At 39.8% G+C, this 25,599-nt stretch overlaps 1 protein-coding gene across 1 annotated transcript in view; it reads left to right on the top strand.

Moving 5' to 3' along the window:
- Positions 1–24,555, top strand: part of SEC23IP (SEC23 interacting protein) — a 43,052-nt gene extending 18,497 nt beyond the window's left edge. Inside the window, exons 9-19 of the mRNA XM_090058550.1 lie at positions 1,488–1,696; positions 2,701–2,819; positions 3,523–3,693; positions 4,205–4,300; positions 8,918–9,118; positions 9,810–9,965; positions 11,552–11,654; positions 12,860–13,045; positions 13,733–13,895; positions 18,465–18,547; positions 23,363–24,555. Of these exons, the coding sequence (XP_089914676.1) occupies positions 1,488–1,696; positions 2,701–2,819; positions 3,523–3,693; positions 4,205–4,300; positions 8,918–9,118; positions 9,810–9,965; positions 11,552–11,654; positions 12,860–13,045; positions 13,733–13,895; positions 18,465–18,546 (1,486 nt within the window). The 3' untranslated portion in view covers position 18,547; positions 23,363–24,555. The remainder of the gene's footprint in view (positions 1–1,487; positions 1,697–2,700; positions 2,820–3,522; positions 3,694–4,204; positions 4,301–8,917; positions 9,119–9,809; positions 9,966–11,551; positions 11,655–12,859; positions 13,046–13,732; positions 13,896–18,464; positions 18,548–23,362) is intronic.
- Positions 24,556–25,599: the final 1,044 nt, after the last annotated feature.

Raw genomic sequence — 25,599 nt, 5'->3', positions numbered from 1 at the left:
GAAGTTGAACATATGGTATTTTTTTCTGCTTTTTTCATAGGCTAAATATTGTTTAAGAATTTCACAAACAGGATTTCTTTCCTTCAAGATATATACAGATAGTATATTAAAATTGATTCTTTTAAAAATTAATCTTAATTTTTCCCTTTCCATTAAAATTGTATTTCTCTCTTCAGTCCTTTTATTTGAATATGTGTACAGTATGGTACGTGTTAGTATGTCTGTGTATCTTAGTTCAAAGTGCTTTTCTGTAAATACAAGAAGAATTGCTTGTTTTTTTATCATGCCTGATCTCTAGAATAGTGCTTTATCTCCTTTTAACAATTTTTGTTTTTTAAAATTTCTTCCATAGACCTAATTGAAACACACATTATCTTAAGTGGGCCACCCTTTGATTTTTTGTAAAAGCCAGAAAAGCAGTGGTCAAAACTCAGTTAATACCACAATGGTCAAAACTCTCTAACCTTGTTCTAGTGTAAGACCTGGGTTACAGCCTCTTTGTGATCTCTGTGCTTCTTCACAGCCTGTCAGCTTTTTTGGCTTACCCAAACTACCTTGGAGGTTTTTAGGCCTCCTTTGATCCAGGCACAACTTCTAGCCTGGGTGGAGTCAGCTATGGTTATCTTGACTCTACTGAAGCAGCGTACTGGCAGTAGGCTCTAGCATGGAGCGGGCAATTATATTGGGTGGAGGGCTGCTTACTGAGTTTTGGCAAGCCATTGAGGGCTGCATGACAGGCAGCCGGGCAGATGTATATTAATTTTCTAAATTTTTTAGGGATCCAGCAAGCTGGATAGAGTGGCCTGGCGGGCCACATCCTGCCTGCAGGCCACATTTTACCCACCCTTGCTCTAGTACAACACTGAAAAGGGAAACAGTGTCTCATGTAAAAATCCTAAAAACTACTGGAAGTATTTTTACAGTTCAATGCATACCCTTTCTACAGCTGAATGCAATTAATGGGGACTAGTGTGCATCATCTCTTCAAATATTTTTTTCATGTTAGCTTTTTCTTTTGTAGTTTCTCAGATCCTATCTTCTTGTCTGTCCCTACCTCTTTGCTGTGTTCTTTTCCCTTCTTATCCATTGCTGGTTGTCAAAGAGTTGTGGTTTCTTCCCTTCCTATTGTTATATGTTGTTTCTCCCATTCCACCCTGTTCCTGTCATGGGAAAAGGACAGGACTCCAGTGAAGTAGCATCTCAGTCATTCCGTTAAGGCTAGAAATAACTTAAGTGATTATATTAGTTCCTTAATTTAAATGTATACTGGCAGTTAAAAAGGGCAATGATGCCAATGTATGAGTATGTAATGAGGTAAAAAAAATTATTTTTTTGTTTGAAGCAGGGGGAGAACATAATTCCTGTTCAGGCTGCCTAGAATGGATTGTCGGATATTTAAACACTCACAATTACAGAAAATGGAACTTCCAATATTTTCTTTAGATTTCTTTTAAATTATTTTATCTCCAACATTTTTGAATTTCCAGGAATATTAAGAAAATCACTTTGCCAAGCATTGGACGTCTGCGCCACTTCACCAATGAGACCTTGCTTGATATACTGTTTTACAACAGCCCCACCTACTGTCAGACAATTGTGGATAAAGTTGGAATGGAAATGAATAACCTGTATTCACTTTTCATGAGTCGCAACCCAGATTTTAAAGGTGGAGTCTCTGTTGCTGGGCACAGTTTAGGTCAGTAGTTCTCAAACTTGTTATACCAGGACTCATTTGTAAACATAGATGGCCAGTCCCAACCCAGTGGCACTCATTCTTGACCACTGTCCCCTACCCCTAAACCCCCTGTGTGCGGGGCAGGGAGTGGATGTATGTGTGGGGGGGCCCCAAACAGGCCCTTGGAGGCTGGAACTCTGCCAGCCTGCAAGGGAAAACCCACAGAATCCATTTTAAAAGTTTGTTGATCCACTTGTTAAGTTTGTTTGTGACCCTTTCATATATTCTTGTAACCTACTTTTGGGTTGCGGCCCATGGGTTAAGAAACGCTCTTTTATGTATCTGATCGAAATAAAATAGCATTCCTGGGACAAGAAAAATGCAAAGTCTATTAAAAGTAGGAAAAGGCTCATCTGGTAGATAGATGGTAATAGTGCCCTGGAAGTTGCTAGCTCAAAATGCAAAAGGCTGATAAGTAGTTTATTCTACTTAAAATTTTGAGGCAGTATGATCTAGGGATTGGAACATGATACTGAATGCCACAAAATTTGGATTCTAATCCAGGGTAAAAAAGTGACTTGGTATGTGTGGCCTGCATTAATTATAATTTCCATCAGCATTCCCTTTGGTAAAAGAGAAATAATATTTGCTTGTCTAATAAGCAGTATGAAGTTCTGGCAATGAGAACCTCTAGTTTCAGGTTCTAGAAAGTGGACACAGCCTGGGCTGGTGAAAAAATGTGTTTTTGGCTATTTTACTTATTCAAGTGAAATAAACTTAAGCAAAGAAGTCAATAAATCACATCCTCTCTGTCAAGAATTCTCAACTGTATGTAAATTTAATATCTGAACCTCAAAGCCCTTATTTCATAGGAATACTTTTCCTAGTTAACGCCCCCCCCCACCACCTTACATACGTTCACGTTCTCCAGTTCAGCAACTAGCCCTTGTGGTTACTAGTAAGATATTGGATCAGGAAAAACCTGAATACTTTACTCAGTTTTGTTTCTTATTTTGTATTTCCAGGTTCTTTAATTCTGTTTGACATACTGTCCAACCAGAAAGACTTGGCTTCATCAGGAAGCTCTGGCTATCTCTCTGCTGTAAATGGGGTTGTGAAAGATATTGCTGTTTCTGAAAAGCAGGTATGCTTTGCATGTCTCAATTTTTAGGTAGATTAATTTTGTTTTTAGTAGGTGTTTGCCAAACTGTCAGAACCGTTGTGACCAGTTAAATGCTACACATGATGCATTAGTAAGTTTTAACAGACTACTTAAGTAGATTATTTGTGTTTCTGTGGTCTGTAAGTTAAAAGGAAGAGTGAATGTATGAGCTTAAAGAGGCCAGAGTCTCAGCAGGAACCATTGTACCCACTGGTTTTGAGTATCAGGCTGGGTTCCAGACATTGTTAATCAATATTGGCCCTTCCATATGGTGTAGGACAAAGAATCCCCAAGTTTGTTCCCTCATCTGTAGAAGAAAGGTAAAGATATGTGTTATCTTTCATCACTGTTGTTGTATAAAAGTGATGAAAGATACACATCTTGTTTCATTTCTCAGATTTGAAATTGATGAAACAATCAAACAACAATTTGCCGCTGCCCCCCTAAACGCACACAATTTTACCTCGGTGGGAGTGCATCCTTGTGTACATCATGGATATATAAAAACCATTGTCAGCTTTAGTAGTTGTTGTTTAGCTTAGTTCAGTATTAGCTGAAAAGTTTGTTGTTTGTATGTGCCATTAAAACTTCACATGTGATGATTAATGGTCTTAGATGTTAACAGTACTGTTTTTCATTTCTTCTGTCTGACAACCTGGTTATGCTCCTTTGATCTTCTCTTAAGATAACAGAAGATACCAGTTCGTTGGGTACTTCAGTTACTCCCTCTAGTGATGAGTCCTATGAACCTAGCATGGATGATGAAGTTCCAACCTTGCAGAAGACTCTGGAAATGCTCAGTCTTACCGAATACATCAGTGTATTTGAAAAAGAGAGAATTGATATGGAATCTCTGGTACAACCAGTATTTTCAGCTATAATTGTGGAATGGACAAATGTTTGCTTTAAAGTTTTGTGTCATGGAAGTAGTTAACTTATATGCAAAAAATCCCAACTTCAGTTAGACACGATATTAAGATGAAATATATTTTATGGCTCCATGACTCCTTACGTCGGGTAGATTTTGTTGTCCCATTTTTGCACGTATTTAACTATCCTATATATATATGCTTGATCTTTTAGAGCAGGGGTAGGCAAAATGTAGCCCACAGACTGGATGTGGCCCACCAGGCTATTCTATCTGGCCCGTGGGACCCCTAAAAAAAATTTAGAAAATTAATATATATTTGCCCCTGGCCGCCCATCATGTGACCCTCAATGGCGTGCCAAAACTCAGTAAGTGGCCCTCCGTCTAATATAGTTGCCCGCCCCGTTTTAGTTATGTAACATTGTAAAATAATCCTGCTTTCTTAGATTTCTTATTTTTAAGTTGTATTTTTTGTAATAAATGCTGTCTTTTATTTTAGCTGATGTGTACAGTTGATGACCTGAAGGAAATGGGAATACCTCTTGGACCAAGAAAGAAAATTGCTAATTTTGTAAAAGACAGAGCAGCTGAACAGGTAAATGTTCACATAAGCTATTTATGCTGGGTTCTCATTACCACTCACTGGGTTCATCTACACGTGAGCTTTTACTGTGTAGTTGACTAAGTAGCTCCACAGTAAAGCACTACTGTCTACATGAGCACTGGTATTAGGGTGCAGTAAATTAACTCCTCCTTAAAATAGTACTGTTGAGGACAGTACTATCTTACATTGCAGTGCAGTAAATGACTGCGCGTATGTGTGAACAAACTGGGACAGCAACACTTTCAGTTGGGATGGAGAAGCCCTGGGCTGACAGCAGGCTCGGGGGGGGTCAGCTACACGGCTCCATACTCTTGTGCTCCAGCCAACTCCTCCACCACCCGCTGCTGATGTCTGGAGCTTGGGGCTGACCCTCTCAGCCTCCTGCCAGCCCAGGGCTGCTCTGTCCCAGTTCAAAGTGCTGCTGTTTCAGGCACACGTGTAGATGCTGTGCCAGGAGCAATGTACTCCTGTGGAAACTGCTCTGGAGTTTCTTGTGTTGCATTAATTGCAGGTGCACCTATATTTTTTCTGTTTATATTAACTCACTTTTTGGTGCTATGTAATAGCCCAAATTATTTTAGTCCTTTTATATCTAACATGCTTATTGCTGTCACATCCAAGCACAGTTTAGTTTGATATTGGATTGTTTAAAGTATCAGATACTTTGAAGCTACTGTCACCCCCGCCCCCCACCAGCCAAAAGGATTGGTTTTTGTATGCATAACAATACAGAAAATTCAAAATATGGTTACATTGCAATTCAAAGCCATTTTCTTGTCCCTTGGACCAGGTATACCTTGTTAAATATGTTATCTATCATTAAATTGCTGCAGCATATGTTCAGACATGGAAACCAACTATAAAGTTGTTTGAAAACAGCTCGTGCTAAGCATGTTCCAAGACCAAGGCCCATACTGGGCAAAGATGCTGGTGAAACCTGCCATAAAGCTGACTTAGGACAGCCTACCTGAATAAGACGTAGTAGCCATTACACTCTGTCCCCCTGACTCCGTTTCAGGTCACAGTGAACCACAACATCAAATACATTTCAACTTCCTCTTCATTCCTAAAGCTGAGTAGCACCTTTCTGTCCTGTTTCCAATTATTTCTGTTTATTCACCAGCCTTTAATGTCTGGCAAATGTCACCAAATGCCTATGTAGATGAGAGGCTCTGTTGTCCCCTTTCTTGGCCTGATGCATTCAACTGGTGTGGCCCTGCCCTCCCTGGGGTGGAACCAGACCTGGCAGCCCAGTTCCTTGTCTACATGCACATTTTTGGAGGGTCCCAAGACTCATGACAAGACATGCAGTTCCAGTTACGAGTGGGGGCTAATTAGCATATGTTTAGTGGGGCATATCTGGAGTTCACACACATACTGAGTAGTGCTGAGCTCTGGGGTAATCCTGGCTTGAAATGCTGTTGACTTTGCCGGGGCCCAGCCCAAAAAACTATATCCCATACCATGAGCTTTTTGCCTTTAAACTAAATGCACGTGTGCAAATCAGTATGGGTACCTTTATTTCAAACCCACATATTTCAAAGTCAGCACTTTCTGGTCCCCTGGATTTTGAATTAAATGAGGTTTTCAAGTATAAAGTCTTTTTTGGCAACTTTTGGAGAAGCCTACAGTATTTCTTTATAAAGAATTTTCTGCCCAACTGTTGAAAATTGTGTCAAGAACCCTGGGGGATTTTACTAACAATGAGCCTTTCACTGTGATGTTAACATGATATAAGATGATCTTTGCTATATAACTGCTTAATTTGAAAAAACTTGGTCATATTACTTTTGTATGTGTGTGTTTGTGTGTTTATGTATAAAAAAAAATCTAACTTCGTCAGGTATACTAACTTCCCTTCTTTCCTAATATACTTTTAGCTAGGCAAGGTTAAACCAAACTATGTGTTTTATACTGTCAGAATAGCATACAAAATCCAATAGTCATTACAGCTTTTTTTTTTTTTCAAATGCCTAGCTGCAATTCAATGGACCTCAGATTCTGAAGTTACTTGTTTACTTCAGAATATTTTGCCCGACCTATTTTATTTTATGCACTGAATTACTATCAAATAACGTGCATCGAAGTGAACAGTGCTGGTGGGCACATCATATTGCCCCATTATGAATAGTTTCTTTCCCATGCCCTAATCACTACATTCCTTACTAGATAAAATCAGCTTTTACCTTAGTTCCTCCTATCCTGACGGGGGAGGCAAAAATTGATGGGATACAAAATGCATCAATTTGGCTTTGAACAGGAGCTTTAATCATATCTGCTGTGATTGAGCATGTGGAGAAATGAGGAGGTAAATGCAGCCAGGTCTTAAGTGACTTAAGACAAGTTTACTGTGCTGCTGCAGCAGTGTGACCGAACTCAGAATGACCCCAAGCACGTGCGACCTGTTTTTGCTTGTATGCTTCAAACCTGCAAATGCCCGGGTGAAGTTATTCCAGGCGTTGCTCAGCAGTTGATGTCATGCAGACCTGAAGGGAATGACACCCCAGACCTAAAGTGAAAAAATGTGACTGGGTGTTTATATTGTCTGAGAATTTTAACAAAAGTTTTCCTTGAATTTTTTCGAGCTTTTTTAGCAAAAACTGACTTTTTCATAAATGTTGACAGACTCACTTTTATGAAAATTTGTGAAAGCTTTCATTGTAACCAGTTGCTGCTGATTTAAAAAGTACCACCGTCAGCAAATCCAGAAGCATTGAAGGCTCTGATAAAATGTTGAGGTAGTGAATCGTTCAGGCAGGGTGCAAATGTACAATGTACAGCCATACTCTTTGGGATTGTTACACCAGTATATGTGTTTGTATGTCCACTCTATCTCAGAGGGAGCTTTTTGCTTAGTACAAACTCTCTCGCATTGTAATAGTGCCTACTGCAGCAGCCAGCTACATTGGGAGAAGTGATCAGCTGCCTACTCAAGGCTCTCGTGACGCTTGCATCAGAGTACAAAGCTGAAATGAACTGGTGTTAAGGTGTTGCGCTTCTGTGTCCGAAGTATGGTATTCCCCCTCAGCAGAAGACACAGTCTCCTGCTATTGATCCTATCTAAGGCTATTATAATTTTTTTGTGTGGTTTGAGTCTAAATTTCAGATCCTTACTCATTTAGGAGCTTGGAAACAAGAAGGTGCAAAATATATATTTGAAAATAGATAGGGATGTTATTTAGGGTTATCATATTTCCAGTTTCAAAAAAGAGGACACCTTGCATCAATGGGGCACTGATCATACTCGCCCTGCTCCTTTACCTGTGGCAGGTTAGGGTATTATGCTTTGTACTTTTGGACAGGGTGGATTGTGTAGTTTTAATAATAGATCAGAAAAGTATCTGTATGGGATAGTTTGGGTAGGGATGTTCCTGTGTCAGGCAGGGACTAGATACCCTCCAGAGGGCCTTCCTTCCAACTCTGCTTTTCTATGATCCTGTGATTGTTTAAAGCCCAGAAATTTTGTTTTAACAGTGAAACTTACTTTGTTATATTACTGTTGATCAGCACACTGCACTGATGTGTTGGCATGGATTAATGCTGATGTAGAGAGATTAAAATAGCAACAAAGCAGATCTGTTTTATAGGGAACACTGTAGGCCACTGAACAAAAACTGGAAATTATCTTTAGAGACTATATTGATTGGAGCTAGATTTGAGTACGACTTAGCTTTGTTTTTGTGTCGTAGTCAGTCCTCTGACATACCCCGGTATCTTTTGACCTTCAGTTTGTACCCTTTAATTTATTTTATGCGCTGAATTACTATCAAATAACATGCATCGAAGTGAACAGTGCTGGTGGGCAGATCATATTGCCCCATTATGAATAGTTTTTGAAATACCATTTAACCTAATTAATTGAAATCCATTTTAATTAGTTACTTATAAAAAGGTATTTCTTTTCAACTGCAGATTCAGATTACTTTCTTCTTTAAATTGGTGATTTAACTCTTAACACTAGAGCTTGGTGTTCAGTGTTAAAATCACTTAATAGCAGAATACTCTGAAAACAGCTACCAACTATTCTAGGTAGGTCATGAATTCTTGTATACACAGATAATTCCTACTATACTCGGTCTGACTCGTAACACAATGAAGATGCAGACAGTCTTGGATGGTTTTAGGTCTGCTGAAACATCAGGATTTTTTCTCTATCCCTCCTACTCTGTAGTCAGGTACTAATAATTTCTGTGCTTTTTCCAGAGAATAAAGAAAACTAATTTTAACTTCACTATAAACAATACTAGTTGTTAATAATAATGAATGGAAGAATGCTTTCTGGCTGTCTTCTGTTAGTAATCAAACTTAACATTGGTGTTACCACATCTAGTTACCAATCAGTCATTATCATCTGGTAAAAATCAAAGAATGTGGTGCTTGCTGTTTCAGCAATGCAGTTTAGCTTTTTTGTCTTTTATATTTAATCCTTTATTTGACTTCCTGAAAGTTTTCCTGCTTCACGTGCCACAAATCCTTGATTTTAGATTTCCATAATTATGTTTACCAATTCAGGATTTGGGGGAGGGAGTGTGTGGTGGGGAGGGTGGAGAACAGCATATTCCTGATATCTCTAGTAAATCAGTTTAAATCAAAGCTTTGTTTTAATAGGAACAGAAAAAGGCAATATCAGAAAAAAAAGCAATCATGCAAGCTCAAGAAACTGCTCAGAAGGCAAAAGAAGCAGTTTCTTCGGTCTCCTCTACAGAATCTGGAAGACTACAGGAGCAGTCAAAGAGAAAACTTCCTGTGGGTGCCTCTGTTTCTTCTGTGAACATTGATTATGAGTATTTTGAAGTTGGTACTGGCCAGGTAAGATTGTATCACTTCAAATGATTGGTTTAGAACAGTCTTTTATGTGTTTTCTTAAGGCTGCTTTAGTATCCCATTTATAGTCGGGCATAGAACTTCAGTATCTGTCAGTGTGCAGGTAGGTTGGGGAGGGTTGGCTAACGTAACCTGGGCTTTTCTTTTCAGCAGTGAAGTCATCACAATTCATTTTTTCCTCTTCAGCAGCCCAGTAAACCATGTTTAAACCATGTTACTAAATCATGGTCTCCTACATTAAGAACATACTATGGCTGCATTGTTGAGTGGTCAGTTAGGTTTTCATAGATTGTAGGGGCTAGAAGGGACCTTGTAGATCATCAGGCCCAGTCCCCCTGCACTAGGTTTTCTTTGGATACTTGCATATTTCATTTCTTTGTAACTGTAGATCTAAAATGTGAATAGCTCATTGAACTATTCCTTTTTTTTTTTTTAAAGCACTGATACCTCCTCTTAGTTTGGCTTAAATGCAGTAAACAAGTGTGAGTTTAAGGTGTCTTTGTGAGTGTTCACTTTATAAGCAGTGTCGACAGATCATGTCTTCTGCACTGGAGTGTGCTTGTGGATTATTAGCCTACTAAGTCAAATATGATTTTTTTTCTAGTTAGGTTTAAAGTTAATTGCCTGCCAAGTCTGAGAAACCATTTATTTTATTTCATTACTTTGTGCCTGTTAGGTGTCCGTTGTTCACAATACTCTAGATTTCGAACCAGATATTTTCTTTGCCTTTGGTTCTCCAATTGGTGTGTTCCTCACTGTGCGAGGAGTAGAGAAGATTGATGAAAACTACAGACTTCCTACCTGTAAGGGATTCTTCAATATTTACCATCCAGTAAGTGAAGAGTGCTTCTGAGATTGAATTTCAATTAACATAGAGAGAAGGAAGGTGGAAAGAACTACATTTGTCATCTAATAAGTTTAAAAAAATAAGGAGTGTTACAGATTGTTCAGAGAAATGGTGGCTTTAGGGAAGGTGTGCATTTAATAAATAGTAAGCCTGACTACCAAGCCCAACTGCCAAAGCCCTAGTTCATTTTCTGGAGTCTAAACAGTAAACTTTAGTGATTGCTTTTTTGTCATGGTGTTCTCTGCCTTTTTGAATGCCTCAGCCATGGTGCTCTTTGGGTACAGACAGAAGTCACAATTTTTACCTGATCTGGCCACTGAATGCAGTTTATAGCCATGACCAATCACAAGCACACAGCTGCAGACAGCTTCAAAAATGGCCAATTGGGTAAAAATCTGACCCCTCATTGTATGCGGGATCAGATGAAGAGGTTTCAAAACAGAGCCTCTTCTGTAACTTGTCTGCCGGCCTCGAGCTGTTTTCAGAATGGGACGGGGGGAAGGGAGCAGAGGGATTTTTGTCTGGAGGTTTTTCAGCCCTCACTGGAAGGTGGGGTGGGTGTACTGGAGCCCTCTCCAGGTGTGGGGGGCTCCAGTTCACCCAACCCACCTTCCAATGCTGGCTGGGGAGCCCTTAGAACGAGCTCCCTCTGCTTCCTTTCCCCCCTCCCATTATGAAAACTTTGCAGCCTAGCTTTGAGCAAAGACTATTGCTCGGGGAAACCAGCTGCAGGCTTGCAACCATTGCTACATTCCCCTCCCCTCTGGAACCAACAGCAAACTTCTGTTTGTTCCAGGAGATCGCTGTAATTCAGAATGTTTCCTGCAAAGTGTTCTTGGTTACAGCGGGGAGCTGCACTTCTGTCTGCACCCAATACATTACTGGTACAAACCAGTCAGTTGTATGTGTTCTTTGAAACAAGAGATGCACTAGTTGTCCTATTCTGCCCCATCTTGCTTTCGTGCATAGTTTAGCACAGTTGCTTCCAACCTCAGGTCCCACCTCAAATCAGCGTTGTGCAGAGTCTGCCCCTCACTCTGCCTCTCCTGCCTGCAGGGCTTTCCCAGTGAACTGTCCATGCGGCTCTCACCACCGCTTCCCCCTCCCCCCCCCCCCCCCGTGATCCCGGCCCAGCCTGGGCTCTTCTGACACCACCGGGCATGAGTGAATCAGGGGTAGGGGTTGCAACCTGGATTTATGGTCACAGCAAAAAAAGGTTGGGAACCACTGGTTTAGCACAATGACTCCTGGTGTGCTAATTCTGTAGTGAAGGATACTCTGTGCCCATAATGCAGCATGTTAGCATTATTTTGCTCTCTTCTGTTGTTATATTCCTTTCTTAGAGTATCTGAATTTAGAATGAAAACTTACTGATTCATGAACCAGCAGCAACTTTGTAATTTAACTGTACATTAGTGAGCTAAGTATGAAACTGAAGTAGAACAGAATTCACAAATTTTTATCTTTGCTAATAGTTAACAGGTTGGGGTTTTTTATACTGACATTTAACTAAAATTTTGAGTACATTTACAATTTTTTATCTTTGATTCTGATTTTCCTTTTGTTTACAGCTTGACCCAGTAGCTTACAGGTTAGAACCTATGATTATTCCACACTCGGATGTAAAACCAGTTCTCATTCCACATCACAAAGGCAGAAAAAGACTTCATCTTGGTAAATTAAAAAAAAAAAAGTCCAGATTACCTGCCTACCTACCTATATATGTTTTCTACAATCTTCTAATGTAACAAATGCTTTAGGCCACTTCTGAAAGGACTGGTGATATTTTGGGGGGCTGCGAAGGTGGAGATGCACACCGGGGGAGTGCCTAATTTGACATTCTTCTGAAGATGCATAATTGCAAAGGGCAGGTTCTGATTATTCTGAAATTACACCTATTTAAAGAGTCTCAAGCATCCATAATCACTAATATTTTTTGAAAACCTGAAAATTGGAACCAGGACTCTGTCTTCCTGGGCAAGTACTCTAGTCATTAAAACACTATAGAACAGGGGTGGGCAAAATGCGGCCTGCGGGTCAGATGCGGCCTGCCAGACCATTCTGTCCAGCCTGTGGGGCCCCTAAAAAAATTAGAAAATTAATATTTATTTGCCCCTGGCTGCCTGTCATGTGGCCCTCGATGGCTTGCCATAAAAAGTGGCCCTCTGTCCAAAATAATTGCCTGCCCCTGATATAGAAGCTGGGCAGCAACATCACCTCCTTCCTTCTCTTCTTTCCCTGGTGACTGCTGAATGACAGCTTACATGTTGTACAAAGCCCAGTCCTGTTGATGAGTTTTAGGCATGAGTTCTGAGCCTGCCTATCATATTGGCCCTCTCTGAGGTCTAGGCGTTGTTCTGTCTAGTTCTTGGTGCCAGTGGGTTTGGGTGGGAATTAGCTACTCAGACTAGAACGGCTCTATGCTTGTGTAGAACTGATGCTACAGGCATGTAGGGAGCTTTCAGGCTACACTAGGGAGGCACACATTGAGACTTTAAGTGGCTGGAGACTACGATTTGGATCACAACTTCGGACTTAAACTCTTGCACATTCAAACTTTTTATATTACAAATGCAAGAGTTAGAAGCAAACTGGGGAAGAAGTCTCCCTTCTTTGGTTCTCAACTCTTAATAGAACTTAGCACATACTTCTCTTTAACTTTTTATTTAGAAAAATTATAAGTGGCAAAAGAATGATTTCATGGAGAGAATATTTTCCAATTTCTTTTAAATGGTAAAAGATTATATTGACAGCGTGATGGGCATATATCTGCCAAAAACATGGGTGTCTTTGGACAGTAGAGGGATTTTTTGTATTTGAAACTTTTTTGTTTTTAGCAGGGCACTAACTAAATCTTTTTGGTACGGTCATCTTTTTAGAGCTGAAAGACTCTCTTTCTCGAATGGGAGCTGATCTGAAACAAGGCTTTATTAGTTCATTGAAGAGTGCCTGGCAGACACTTAATGATTTTGCTCGTGCTCACACCTCCTCAACTCAGCTGCAAGCAGAACTGGAGAAAGTAGCTAATCAGATTAAAGAAGAAGAAGAAAAACAAGTGGTAGAAGGTAGGCTGGCATTCCACTAGTGTGCTGTTAGCTTATTAATATCAAACAGTTGTTAAACGGTTAAACCTTATGTCCTTGAGTTGTTATATCCCAATCTTGTTAGGGAAACCTAACTTTTCATGTTTGCTATGGTATTTCCTTGTCCTATACATATATTTAACACTTTACACTAAAAGCCTTTTCTGATGGATCTTCCCAGCTGTAGTCTAAACAAAATGAACACAAACAAGTATTTCACATCTAGAGAGTTTCTGCTTTTTTGATTAGGACAAAAATTAAGTATTGGGTATATGTGCAGAAACAGAGATGAATACTGTAGGAGTATTACTTAGACAGAGATGTTAGTCTTTTGAGAGACAAAGAGCTTGTTTCCTGCCTGCTGTGACTTGTGTGGCAGGTATTCATTTACCAGCGTGTATTGAGTTTATATCTGTGCAGAATGAGCAAACAGTTCCTTAGTTTCATGTAGGCAAAACTGATGATGGTCATTACTGCTGGGGGACACAGACTGCAATAATTTGTTTTTTCAGGTATATATACTCTGTGGACTTAATCTCAATATCATTCCATATGGACATTGATCTGTTTGCTGCTTGATTGCGATAATTGTTGATAGCGAAAGAACTGAGCAGTCAGGCATGATTGTCCTTGTGACTAGCTGAAATGTTACTACTTCTTGAATTGTAGTTGAAAAGATCACCGAAAGTCCAGAACTTTTGAAGGATGAGGATTTATCTGTGAAGGTTGGAATGCTAAATGGAGGACGCCGTATTGATTATGTTTTGCAAGAAAAACCAATAGAAAGCTTCAATGAATACCTTTTTGCTCTACAGAGTCACCTGTGTTATTGGTAAGAATTAAATATTCACTTCCACATATCCATAAAAATTGCTTTCCCAGTGCAATTACAGTTTTAACTCTTTAATACGTTCTGTTCCGAGTATTTTTAATAACAGCATCTTGTAGGATCCCCAAAATACCATGCACATACACTTCATTTCTCATTATCTTTTGACAGAAATATATTTTGCCTGTTGTTCTTCAGAATGGGGCTTAGTGAAGTGTTATAAAGAACATATTAGGTGCAAGCTAGAAACAATAGCAAGCAGAAAATAAGTAATTTATATTGCTAGTTCATGTCAGAACTGAGGTAAAACTGGGTTATCTTTGACACAGCACTGTACTATGAAGTGTCCTGAAAGTGAATGTTCCAGTGGCTATGATGGTAGCCTAGAACTTGGGAGGCCATTTGTGTGATCTTGAGCAAGCCCTGAAGCCCAGTTCTTTTTTTTTTTTAAATGAAAACCAAAGGGACTCTTGAAATGTGTTTAAGTGATATAGGATCTAATATTTTTGAAAATATTACCCTTAGTCTCGCCACCTTAATTCCTTGTGCTGAAAAACCATTTTCCTGCCACCCAAAGGTGTTAGGAGGATAAGGAGATTGAATATTATCCAGTGATCAGGGTTACAGTAATTGGGACCATATGTAAATGTCTAAAGCAAATAACAAATATGTGATGTAGGTCAAGTGTCCTCTTTGGGAGAAATATTTTCTCTTCCAGTTTTGAATCATGATGGAAAGGAAAACCATTCCAGTGACTTCCTTGCTTGTTATGTGGTGAGGCAGGGATTTTAGTGCATATGGCCATGTCAGCGTGGACGTTTGTTTCCCCGGGGACAAGAAGCGGTGGCACACCTTGTGCCACTGCTGTGTGTTCCTGGGGAACACCTGTGCCATGCCCTTTGGCCTGTGACTGGTTAACCCAGGTGGGGTAGAGGAGTCTGGGGCCAATACTGTGCTGGTCTCAGCAACCTTACCTGGGGGCCTCGGGGAGCTGCAGCCAGGGTGATCCTGCCGCTAGGAGTCTGGACAGCAGCTGGAATGTGACTCAAGCTGGTTAGGCTCCATTTTTGGGCAGTGTGCGCTGCCACCCAGTTTTTTTTCACGTGAGTTTTTTGGCCCTGGTATGTCTCAAGATCAAATAAACCTCGTATGCTGCAAGGTAGCAGTGCAGGAAACACCTGAATGTGCAGTATGTTGTGCTGCAGGTGGATCTGTTGGGCCACATACTTCACAGCTGCACTCGTATGGACACGGCCTATGAATTTTTAGCATTAGGAAGTTTTATTCCAGAGGGATAGACTTTCTACTCAGCATAAATCAGAATAAAATCTGTTCTTCTGTTTAAAGACGCCTTCTGCCACTATCTTCTTCCTATTTTTGGCAAGATCTCATCACCAACTCGATATGAAATATTCCTTGGCTTCTAATGTAAAGCTGAGTAAAAGCCTTGTAAATGGATATGTAACTTTTTTGCTGTTTTTGAGTGGTATGCTAAATCAAGCTATCTCCAAGAGCATAAACACCTCAGTTTTTTCTGTCTGACCTGCAATTTCAAAGTCATGTTAATAAGCACCTTATCAGGGGAATGCTGGACTGTTTTTTAAATCTCAGACTTCTGATTTAAATATTGCCTGCGTGCATTCACATGGAATTTGTACACACTACTTGAACCAGTTAGAAATTGGAAGACCTACTTTAGGCCGCCTAGCCCATCTCTCTGAAAACATTCTTGGTCCATCTAAGTCTCCTGGCCTGAAATCTGATTTCATTTTTCTTTTTTTGTAATTTATCCCTTTTTAACCCCTGCTAAGTTAGGAATTCTTTTAATTCTTTATTTAAAGAGTTAGCTCTTTAATAGGGTTCCCTTTCTGGATATCTTAAGTTTCTGTGGCTGCAAACTTTCATTTATAGACTGACCTATCTTGCAGATAGTGTTTTCAGTCTATTCTACCTAGAGTTTGTCATGATATTTTTGGTGTGTGTATGGTATTGTTGCTTTGAAAACATCCAATCCTTTAATTCCTGCCCCCACACCCAAGGTTATCATTGAAGGTCACTCTCAAAAGTACATGCAGCCATCTACATAGCACCATGATTTTTTTTTTTCTGAAATGTGAACAGCTTTTACCACAAAAACAATTTATATTCCTTTCTCCAGTAGGATGCTTTGCCTTCACTTGACCCCTGTTCTGAACTGGATACACACAACACATGCTTGCAACAATGATCATTTTCCAGGCAAAATGAGAGTACTGTGAATGTTTTGATAACTACTTTTTTTTCAGATAACTCTTCCTGAAGAAATGACAGTAGAGCACCAAAACTTATTGTGCGTGGGAATTAAATAGGGGATAGTGACACTCATGAGAGTTCAACAACAACAATAAAAATTAAAAGAAACATTGTCATGGTAGATCTTGTTTTATAACTCATCACTTATGTGCCATTGTTGCTCATATTGCCATCAAAACTGTTTATGGCACATGAATATAAAATGAGCAGATTTCAATATCAGCATATAATCAGCCATGCAATACACTATTAAGAAAGCTATCAATCTGTTTTTTTTTCTCTTACACATTCTTAGTTGCTCACTTTGTGCATCTTATAATTGTGCAGTAAGATGCATAAATCTTCCATATATGTGGTATCATCCCATTGCCTGTTTATTTTCAGATGGTACATAAACTACATAAACACAGCTTCTGTATAAAATGAGCAGCATCTGATCTTAAGAAACCAAATGACAGCATCTTGTTGCAAAGGCCAGTTGATACTTGACTCAACAAAAGGAAACTATAAGAGCTATTTCCAATTTGTTTTTCCTCTTTGATAAAGAAAACTGGCTTTGTGATTTTTTTTTTTTTACAGTCACAGACACAAGTAGGTGCTTACTAGCATGTGCCAGAGTGCTTCTGGAAAATAAAATAAGCAGTTAAAAAAATAAAGCAGGAAGCTTGAAATCAAACTTTATTGGGTCTCTTAATGTTTATAACAGGGACTCTTAAAGTTAAATATACTGCCTAGGGCTGGATCCAGCCCACAGAGCCCCATAATCCAGCCCCTGGTACTGCCCCTCTTGCTGTGCCTGACCATCCCTACATGCAGCATCTGGGGTGTGTGCTGCCTGCAGCGCTCACTTGGGCCAGTGTGCTTGACTAACCTAGTGGATGCTGCCTGTGGTGGAACAGGCATGGGAGGGGCACAGTCTGATCCAGCCCATGAGTCGATCCTGTGCCATTCGTCTGCCCAACAGGGCCAGATGAATTTGGCATCCCTGATTTTAACGCATGGTAAATCAATTGCTGACAGCAGATGGGATATTCAGATTGATGCTCCAGTCATTGTGTCTATGAGCAGTATCAACTATTTGCCTCTAGTCATTGGATTTCCCCTGAGTAATTGATGATAAATTCCCATAGTAGTGATTTTCTTCTTCAAGGACATGCAGCATCTTGTCTGTGTTATCTTTATTCTAAGCAGTAGTATTTATTTGCCACAAGGTGGCAGTCTGTAGTTATAGTTACCTGCCTAAAAATTTGTTATTTTTTTGCATAATCTGAGTAAGAGCAGTGCAGTGGCTAATAACCCAAGAATTCGCATTGTCCTCTTTGTGGAATTGTGTGGTAGCTTTACATTAAGGCTCTTGTCATGCTCGTTATAGCCATCAGTGGCAATTGGAAAAGCATGTTTGCCATTCACTGTACAATATTTACATATTTGATTTTAAAACGTATATTTTAAATTGAACATTTCATTTTTATTGTGTAATAGCCATAGATGTGTGTAACATCTTACAGACAAATAAGTTTCTTGGGGAGAGGCCTTAGCCCTCAGAGTATACGATGAGGTTCTGTAACAGCCTATGATTAAGGAGGAGGAGAGAAATGTAATGAGATACTATGCCATTTGAATTGTTCTTGGTTTGGGCAGGAGAATGATTATTTTATACAATTATGTAACATATGCATGTATAATGTTCTGATTGGGCCTGATAGCATATCACGAAAGTATAAGTGTGGTGCCTGCCCATAAGGAGAGGTTTCTTCAGAGACTTGGGAAGGATATTCTGAATTCTGACTTTGGGGTAAAAAAATGGAAAAATACAGGTTGAAGGCTTGAGAGATGAGATATTGGCTGGGTATGTGCTGGAGTAGAAACTTTAGTACAGCAACTGCGATGGGATGCCAAAATGGAGGAATTCAAGCAGAAGAATAATATTGAAGTGGTGGATATGATAATGAAGAAGATTTTTAGTTGCAGCATATTAAAGGAGAGGTGACGTAGTGAGGACAGGAACGACTTAATTGCTCTAACTGTCACACAAGGTAAGACACCAGCCCTGTTAACAGTGGGGATCAAGAGGAAAGAATGGAAATGAAAGCCTGGATGAGAGGCAAATTGTGACTTGACAAGTCCAGTGCGAGAGGTTATGAGCCTCAGTGATCAGGAAGATCATGTTGCGTGTGTATCTTTCTACAAATACCAGATGTGCTGTAGGTTAAGGTGAGGTGTGTCTCTGAAGAAATAAAGTTGATTTATAAATAATTAACAAGCCTTTTCTGTTCACAGGGAATCTGAAGATACTGCCTTGCTGCTTCTCAAAGAGATATACAGAACTATGAACATCAGTCCCGAACAGCCACAACACTGATGTAAGGATATCTGACTTTGTAAGATTGTTCTAATATTATTTCCCATAATTATCCCAGCATAATTTAGTGAGACTGGTACCAGAGATAACTTACACTCCTCTTTTCTCTAAAACCTACAGTGTGAAGCAGAGAGTTAGACAATTTCTTTCAAATACTGTAAAAAGTAATTTCTAGGTTTATGCATACATTTTGCTTCTTCCTTCTGCCCTTCAAAAGGGTAGATTAGACCAGAGCTTTTGCTATAGCTGAGAGCAAGAATCAGCCTGACGTGAGCTCTATTTTTCCCCCCAATGTTCTTTCCCACCACAGTTGCATAGCGAATATCTAAATATAATTAGTGGAACCTGCTTTATAGTGACAGTGGTCATGGGGAAATTCTTTGTATAATGCAGTAAATTGAAAAGCAGTCCCAACTGTTCAGTGTCACTGCAGTGTACAAATTGTAGTTATAGCTATAGCGATATTCCACCCACTGTTAAAGTGTGTCTTTGCTGGGGAGTTGGGGAAAGCTGAATGACTTTCCTTTTAAAAAGGTTCCCTGCCTGGGCAAATGCATAAAATCTTAAATGTGAAATGCTCTAAGTATTCTGCTGGAGTAAACTGTAAAACATTGAACTCAGGCTATTGTATAAAAGTTTTACATACTTGACCATTTTCTGTATTTTTTTATACAGTAGACTAATTTGGCTAGTTACACTACAGAGCTTTGAGAATTGCAGCATAAATTAGACTCCTGGGAAAATTTAAATACCTTCAAAAAGAAGATATAAAATACACTTTATATTGGGTGTGTCTACATGTACATTTACTGTGCGTTAAATTTACTGCACAGTAAATTACTGTGAATTTAGAGGGTTTAGGCCGGCATGTACACGGCAGGTGTTACAGCGCAGTAACGCTGTGTGTGGACTGAAGTCAGCCCACACACGCAGTATTACTGCACAGTAAGGTGTCTACATGTGTGCATGATGCAGGTAGCAAATTTATACCCAAGTCGGTATAAGTCGTTACATTTTTGTGCAGTACTGGTGGACACGTGTAGTTGCGTGCCCATACTGCACAGTAATTTAGGTTACTGCGCAGTAAATGTGCACATGTAGATGCACGCATTGTGTATAAAGATGTATCTCTAGTACAAAGCATATCTAAAAATTAAGTTTTCCAGTTGAGTGTCCTCAGTCTGAGAATTTCTCCCGCTATGCACAAGGTATGAGGTAGAGGTTGGATTCCAGTCAGGCACCATATTGTTTAGTGTTCTGCTGTTTAGTTTTGGGGGTTTTGTGCTAATTGTTGGACTTAAAGCAACCAAGACAGTAACAGCTGCAGAAATCAATAAAGTAGAGAGCTTATTTTTCTCTCTTGGTTGTGTGACTCAGTGAAATCACACTTGTGTTCAGTGGCAATTGCTTTGATCTCGTTTTCAGTTAGTGACCATTAGGAATATGAAAATATTACAAAACAAAGAAAAAACTTACTGACTTTCTGGAAAGTCTAGAAAAAATTTTTGATTCCTCAGGCTCAGGGGATTCAATGCTCAGGGAGAGTATCTGAATGTTCAGGAGTATTCCATGTGCCTGAAGTGCTGCTTGTACAATCCTAATAATAGGTTTTTTTAATGGAACACTTCTAGTACTCAGAGTATCAGATAGCCACTATAAATGATTGCTGATGGGCATACTACGCTGGCCTAATGTCAGTGCTGTTCTGTTTTGCTGAAATGTCATAGTTGATCAACTGCACTTCTTTTCTTTTTTCTCTCTTTTTTTTTTTTTTTTTTTGTAAGTGTAGCAGAATAAAATGAAAAACTGGACTTGAAACTACTGCTTAGCCACACAATTGCTTATCAGTTGTTTAGATGCTATATGGAACACATCAAGTTATTGTAATTGTAGAGTTGCTTTCTCTACTTTTGCCTCTTAAATGGTTGTCCTTATGAACTAAAAAAATTACTGAAATGGTTCTGAATACCCATGTTTTTGCCTTGTTTAGTGGCAAATCATCCTACAACAAATACACAGTCTCTGATGTCTGAGCTTCAGCTAATGGACATCAAGCTCCGTGCAAAGGAAAGAGCATGTGAGGTTGGGATATTGTAGCCTAACGAACACAAGTCAGTCAGGAGTGCAGGAACAGATGTAATCGCTTTAGGATCTATTAGGAGGTATTCCAGCCCTTGGATAGTCAGTAATCACGAGACCACGGTTAAAGTCCAAGTGTCCTGCCTGGCAGAATATTTTGGCCCTTTTAAAAAAAAAAAAAAAAAAAGTAACAATATTCCATGTCTTCCCTTGATTTTTTTTTCTGCAATAACAAAAGGCTTTGCTTACACAATATAAAGCACCTTCAAGAAATCCTTCCGTGGGAAGAAAAGTTAGGATTTTCTTAGGCTAGTGAGAACAATCGCATTTCTGCAGTATTTTTAAGTTTCAGAGCTTTTAAGGTTTTGTTAAGTCTTAATATGTGAAATAGATAAAACTCAATCAATGCAGTGTGGACGCAGGTCTTTTCTCTCTGTGGGATCTGGAAGAAGAGCCTCCTTTTTCTGTTCCTTTGTTAAGAGGTAGACTGAGCAAAGGAAAAGGTTCCATAAAATCATAAAGCTTTTATTTTTTAAAATATGTGGGATGTTGGTAGGTATTTTCGATTCCTGAATCTATCTTTTGGAAAAGTCTGGGTTATGAATTATGATTGCTTATGAATGGAGTGTAATACATTGTAAAGTATATATTTGGAATAACTGTGATGCTGCAGGGTCTACAAGATGTGGATTTCTCATGGTTTAAGGAATAAAGTCCTGAACCTATGCTATCTGAGAATAATAATAATGTGATTTCCAGAAGCACAGAAGTATAGCTCAATTGAAATAGAAAATGATGTCAAGATATAATCTTTTTTTTTTATAAGGTGCTTTATATAGTTGGCACTTGCAGGTGTAATTTTTTGTCTCCTAAATAGTTTTAGTGATGCAGTAGTATAACAAGCAGGGTTTATGTCCTGGGCAAACCCTGCAGGAGAGGCACAGGAGTTGTAATGAGTCTCCAGCTGCTGGTGGTGCTGCCTGCACATGCTCTGGATGCCCTGGCTCTTGTTCATAAATCAGCAGTAGTGTGGTGTAGACTCTGTCAGTTAGGAGGGTGCCAAAATCTTCCCCAAAGTCAGCATCCAGGGGTTCGTGCCCCTCTCATCCACTCCTAATTACTCTACTGTAATGGTGGCATCTGAATTGCTGCTATTTTCCTTTTATTTATTTCATCATAGATATTCTAGACAACTTAATAAATTTTCTAGAGGTGAATCGATACATTGGTCCCATATTGGATTGGCACCGATATAGGGGAAAAATTGAAAGTATTGGCAGTCGGCTTTTTTTGCTTGATGTGGCCAATAATATGTCCAATAAATACATTGTGCATGCACATGACGAGGAGTGCAGCCTGGTGGCTTGGAGAGCAGCATTGGCTAGTATTTCTGTTGTGAGGGAAGGGAAGGGGTGTGGTAGGGGGCAGATAGAGACCCCTGTGGTGAGGGATGGAGTGGGGCAGGGGCAGGTGCTGCACAGCCAGGGTATGGTGGGGTGTGGGACAGAGTCACGGATTGTCTGAAGGGTGCGGGGGGAGGGCAGCTCCTGCTGCTACATGCACCCCAGGAGGGCATGGGGGGCATGCCCATTGGGCTGCCATTGTGGGTGGGGGCCAGAACGGCACTGGGTTCTTCCTGGGGGGAAGGAAGGGGGGGCTGGGCTGGGCTGCCCATGGGGCAGGTGGCAGCAGTTCTGGAAGTGGGGCTATGGGGAGGGGGTGGGCTACGGCAAATTTTGGAGTGGCTGCAGTCCCCCCTCCCCCCCGAGTCACCACTGCCCACCCTGAGCACAGCCTGGCCCAGCCTCCACTGATAAGAACCCAGCGCTGCCCTGGCCTCAGCCCATAGTGGCAGCCCGCCCTCACCCCATGCACAGATAGATGTGGGGGCGCACACCCCCATGCCCTCCCGGGTTGCTTGCAGTGATGGGAGCTGCCACGCCCTCCCTACACCCCCTGGATGAGCCATTCACAGCTCTATCCTGTGCCCTATCCTGCCCTGGCTGAGAAGTGCTTGCCCCTAGCCCCACTCCCTCCCACACCATAGGGTCCTCGATCTGCCCCCCCTACTCCTTCCCAACCCCTTCCCCCACAACAGACTTGCTAGCATGACACTGGTCTCCAAGCTCCCCAGCTGCATATTGGAATCGGATTGATATCGGCCGACATGGCTCCTTAAAAATTGGCCATCGGTATCTGCCCAAAAAATCTCTATCGGTGCACCCCTAAAATTTTTTGGTGGGGATGGGGAGGTGTTCCCTAAGTCTCCTCTAAAAGACACAAAAAATATGTTATAATTTCTGTAAATTCAGAGCTCCTAAACTCTGGCTTCAGATACAGCACTTGTGTCAAATGAGGTAAAATAGAATTAATTATTTAATGAAAGCATCTCCATGGTCAGAAGGTTGGGTCATATTTAAAGCTCAGTTTTTCGGGTTGTGGAGGTGGGTATTATTATTTACAAATGGAGCTGGGTAACTTCCATTACCGTGTTGCCACCTCTCCCATTTTACCTTCCTAATTGTCATCAATAGAATGAATCCACAAAATACAAAACTTTGGGGTGTTTTTTAAAAAGCAATGAAAGGTGTTTGTGTGTTCTTAATTTGTTTCTTTTCTTTTGAAAAGAACGTTAACCTGTCTATTTTTTCACACTTGTAGCAGTGTGAAACTAGAAAATCGTCTGTTTAAACTTTTGTGCGTGTGCGTGAGGGTATTTTGTTTTGTCTTTCCGCAGTTGATCTGCTGTCAGTGTTGCGGCTGACCTGCTGAAAAACAGATTTGAAGAACTCCCAGTATTTCCCTAGTCACAGATGATGGAGCAAGAATCAGAAAGTCAATGACAGCCTCTTCTGTCAGCCCAGAGCTCTTGGATTTGGATTACTGCCTCCTTGTTTCACTTCAAGAAAATTGAGAATGTTGAAAAGCTCAGCACCACTGTTTGGTCCACGTAATTGGAAGGACACTATTTCAACCTTTGTAAATCAGCCTAATTGTACACTTGCCAAATATAAGTGACCAGTGAAGCATATTTGTGGCATGCAAACTATTATTTCTGCCCCTCCATCTCTGCTGTTTCATTTGGCTATCAGACATCTAGTGTCCATCAAGGCAGTGTGTTCTGATTTAAAGTAAGGACTTGTTGAGAAATGGGAATAATCTGCTTTTCTTAAAACAACTGTTGTTCCATCTTTTAAAAACAAAATGTGAATTTTAGTCCTAAGCTGCTTTAGTACAAATGACATCTAGCTGTTTGTATTTACTAAAACGAGTTACCGGAACCAATTTCTTACTACTTAACTGTAAGCGTAATACTGAGATTTTATAAAACCTTTTCTCAAGCCTCTGTTGAAGGAGTTTTCTTTTGATAGAGGTAAAATGACTTTTTGCTGTAGAAAATGCCAGAAGTTTGTTGCAGTTGGTTCAGCCTTCATATAACTTATGTAAAAGATTCAGGGAACAAAGATATCAAATAACATTTCAATTTAGTAATTATGTAGATTTTAGTGTGGCCTAGTGGCTACTGCCTTGTGAGAAAATGCAGATGTATGTAAAGACTATTTGAAGCTTATGAGAGCAAAATCCAACAGGCAGAGTCAAGACCTATGACCTGCACTCCATTTTCATCTACTGAAATCAGTGGGAATTGGATGGGATGAGGTTTTATAGATTTGTTTCTCTGTGACCACTGTAACTTCCTTCTGGCTTCAACTTTTAATGCAAGTTGTTTCTCATTTTCTTAGTAGTAAGTACCTATAGCCCTAATGCAGCCAAAATTTGCTTCTGTTGCTACAGTAGGTGCATTTTGCTAATGGTTACATTGTGGATTCTCATGGAACACAGTTGTTTGTTTGCTTTTTAAAGTACATGTATAATACACATTTTTGGGTATATATTTTTGGTTAGTATAATTAAAATATTCTAATGTCAGTTGATCTTTACAGCAAGGTTTTGTACATCTCCCATCGGTGATTTAATTTGTATTCTGGCTCTTTGGATGCTTGTGGTGTCACTTCCTCATTCTGAACATTTGGTTCCATGTTTACTACAGTAAAGCTTTTTTTCCACTTTATTTTTACTTACCCAAAAAATACCACCAGAAAGTGAGAGCGCAGCCTTTTGCCTGATGGTACAACACATGGAAAAACCCAAGCCCTTCAGTATTAAACAAAGTTTCTCAGCAGCTTTCAGATCCTTACAAATGGTATTCCGGTCACGTTACCCCTAGTACAGTATAAAATACCAAAGCATATAAAATGTAAAGGTTTCTGAGAATCTTCAGCTATGTTGAATGTGTGCAGTGTGCTGAAGTGAATACATAAAGGCAAACCAAATAAATTTAATAGGAAAAAAAAAAACTCTAGAGAATATTGCGTATGACTTACACTTTTATACTAAAGCCAAATTCTAATGGGAATTCAGCTTGCTTTTTGATTTTGTTCATTATTATGAAAGGAAATAACTGCTTCATTTGTTAACAGTAATAATTTTTCTGTTGCATGTTACTTGCATATTTTAAAGCTAATAACAGTTTCTAATTCCAAAGAATTTGTACTTATTTCTTTTTACCTCCCTAGACTTAATAAAAAGACAAGGTAAGCAACTATTTGGAGTGGGAGGGGAGATTTTTGAGAACATAATCTCCATCAGTTGCAAATATGCATTGTGTTGTAAACATTGACTTTAAAAATTGCAAGTTATTTGACCCCTGTATGTACCAATTTATTTCTGCTTACTAGAGTAACAGACTTCCTGATTTTTAATCCCATTGGCTTTATTGAAAAAGCAAGCTGGATTTAGTCCCATTTGTAACTGGCCACAACTTAATACAGGTTTCCTTGCTTTATGCGTTCTGGATGTGCGAATTCACCCTTATGCAATAACCCTTTTAATAGAAAAATGTGGTTACATTCGAGGTAAATTCACTGTTATGCAATTGGTGTGGTAGAAGTTCACAGTCATCTGCTTTGTGTG

Source organism: Crocodylus siamensis, chromosome 7 (assembly GCF_052110815.1).
Source record: "Crocodylus siamensis isolate JL-2025a chromosome 7, ASM5211081v1, whole genome shotgun sequence".
Classification (NCBI taxonomy): domain Eukaryota; kingdom Metazoa; phylum Chordata; order Crocodylia; family Crocodylidae; genus Crocodylus; species Crocodylus siamensis.
This window is presented reverse-complemented; position numbering and strand designations above follow the sequence as displayed.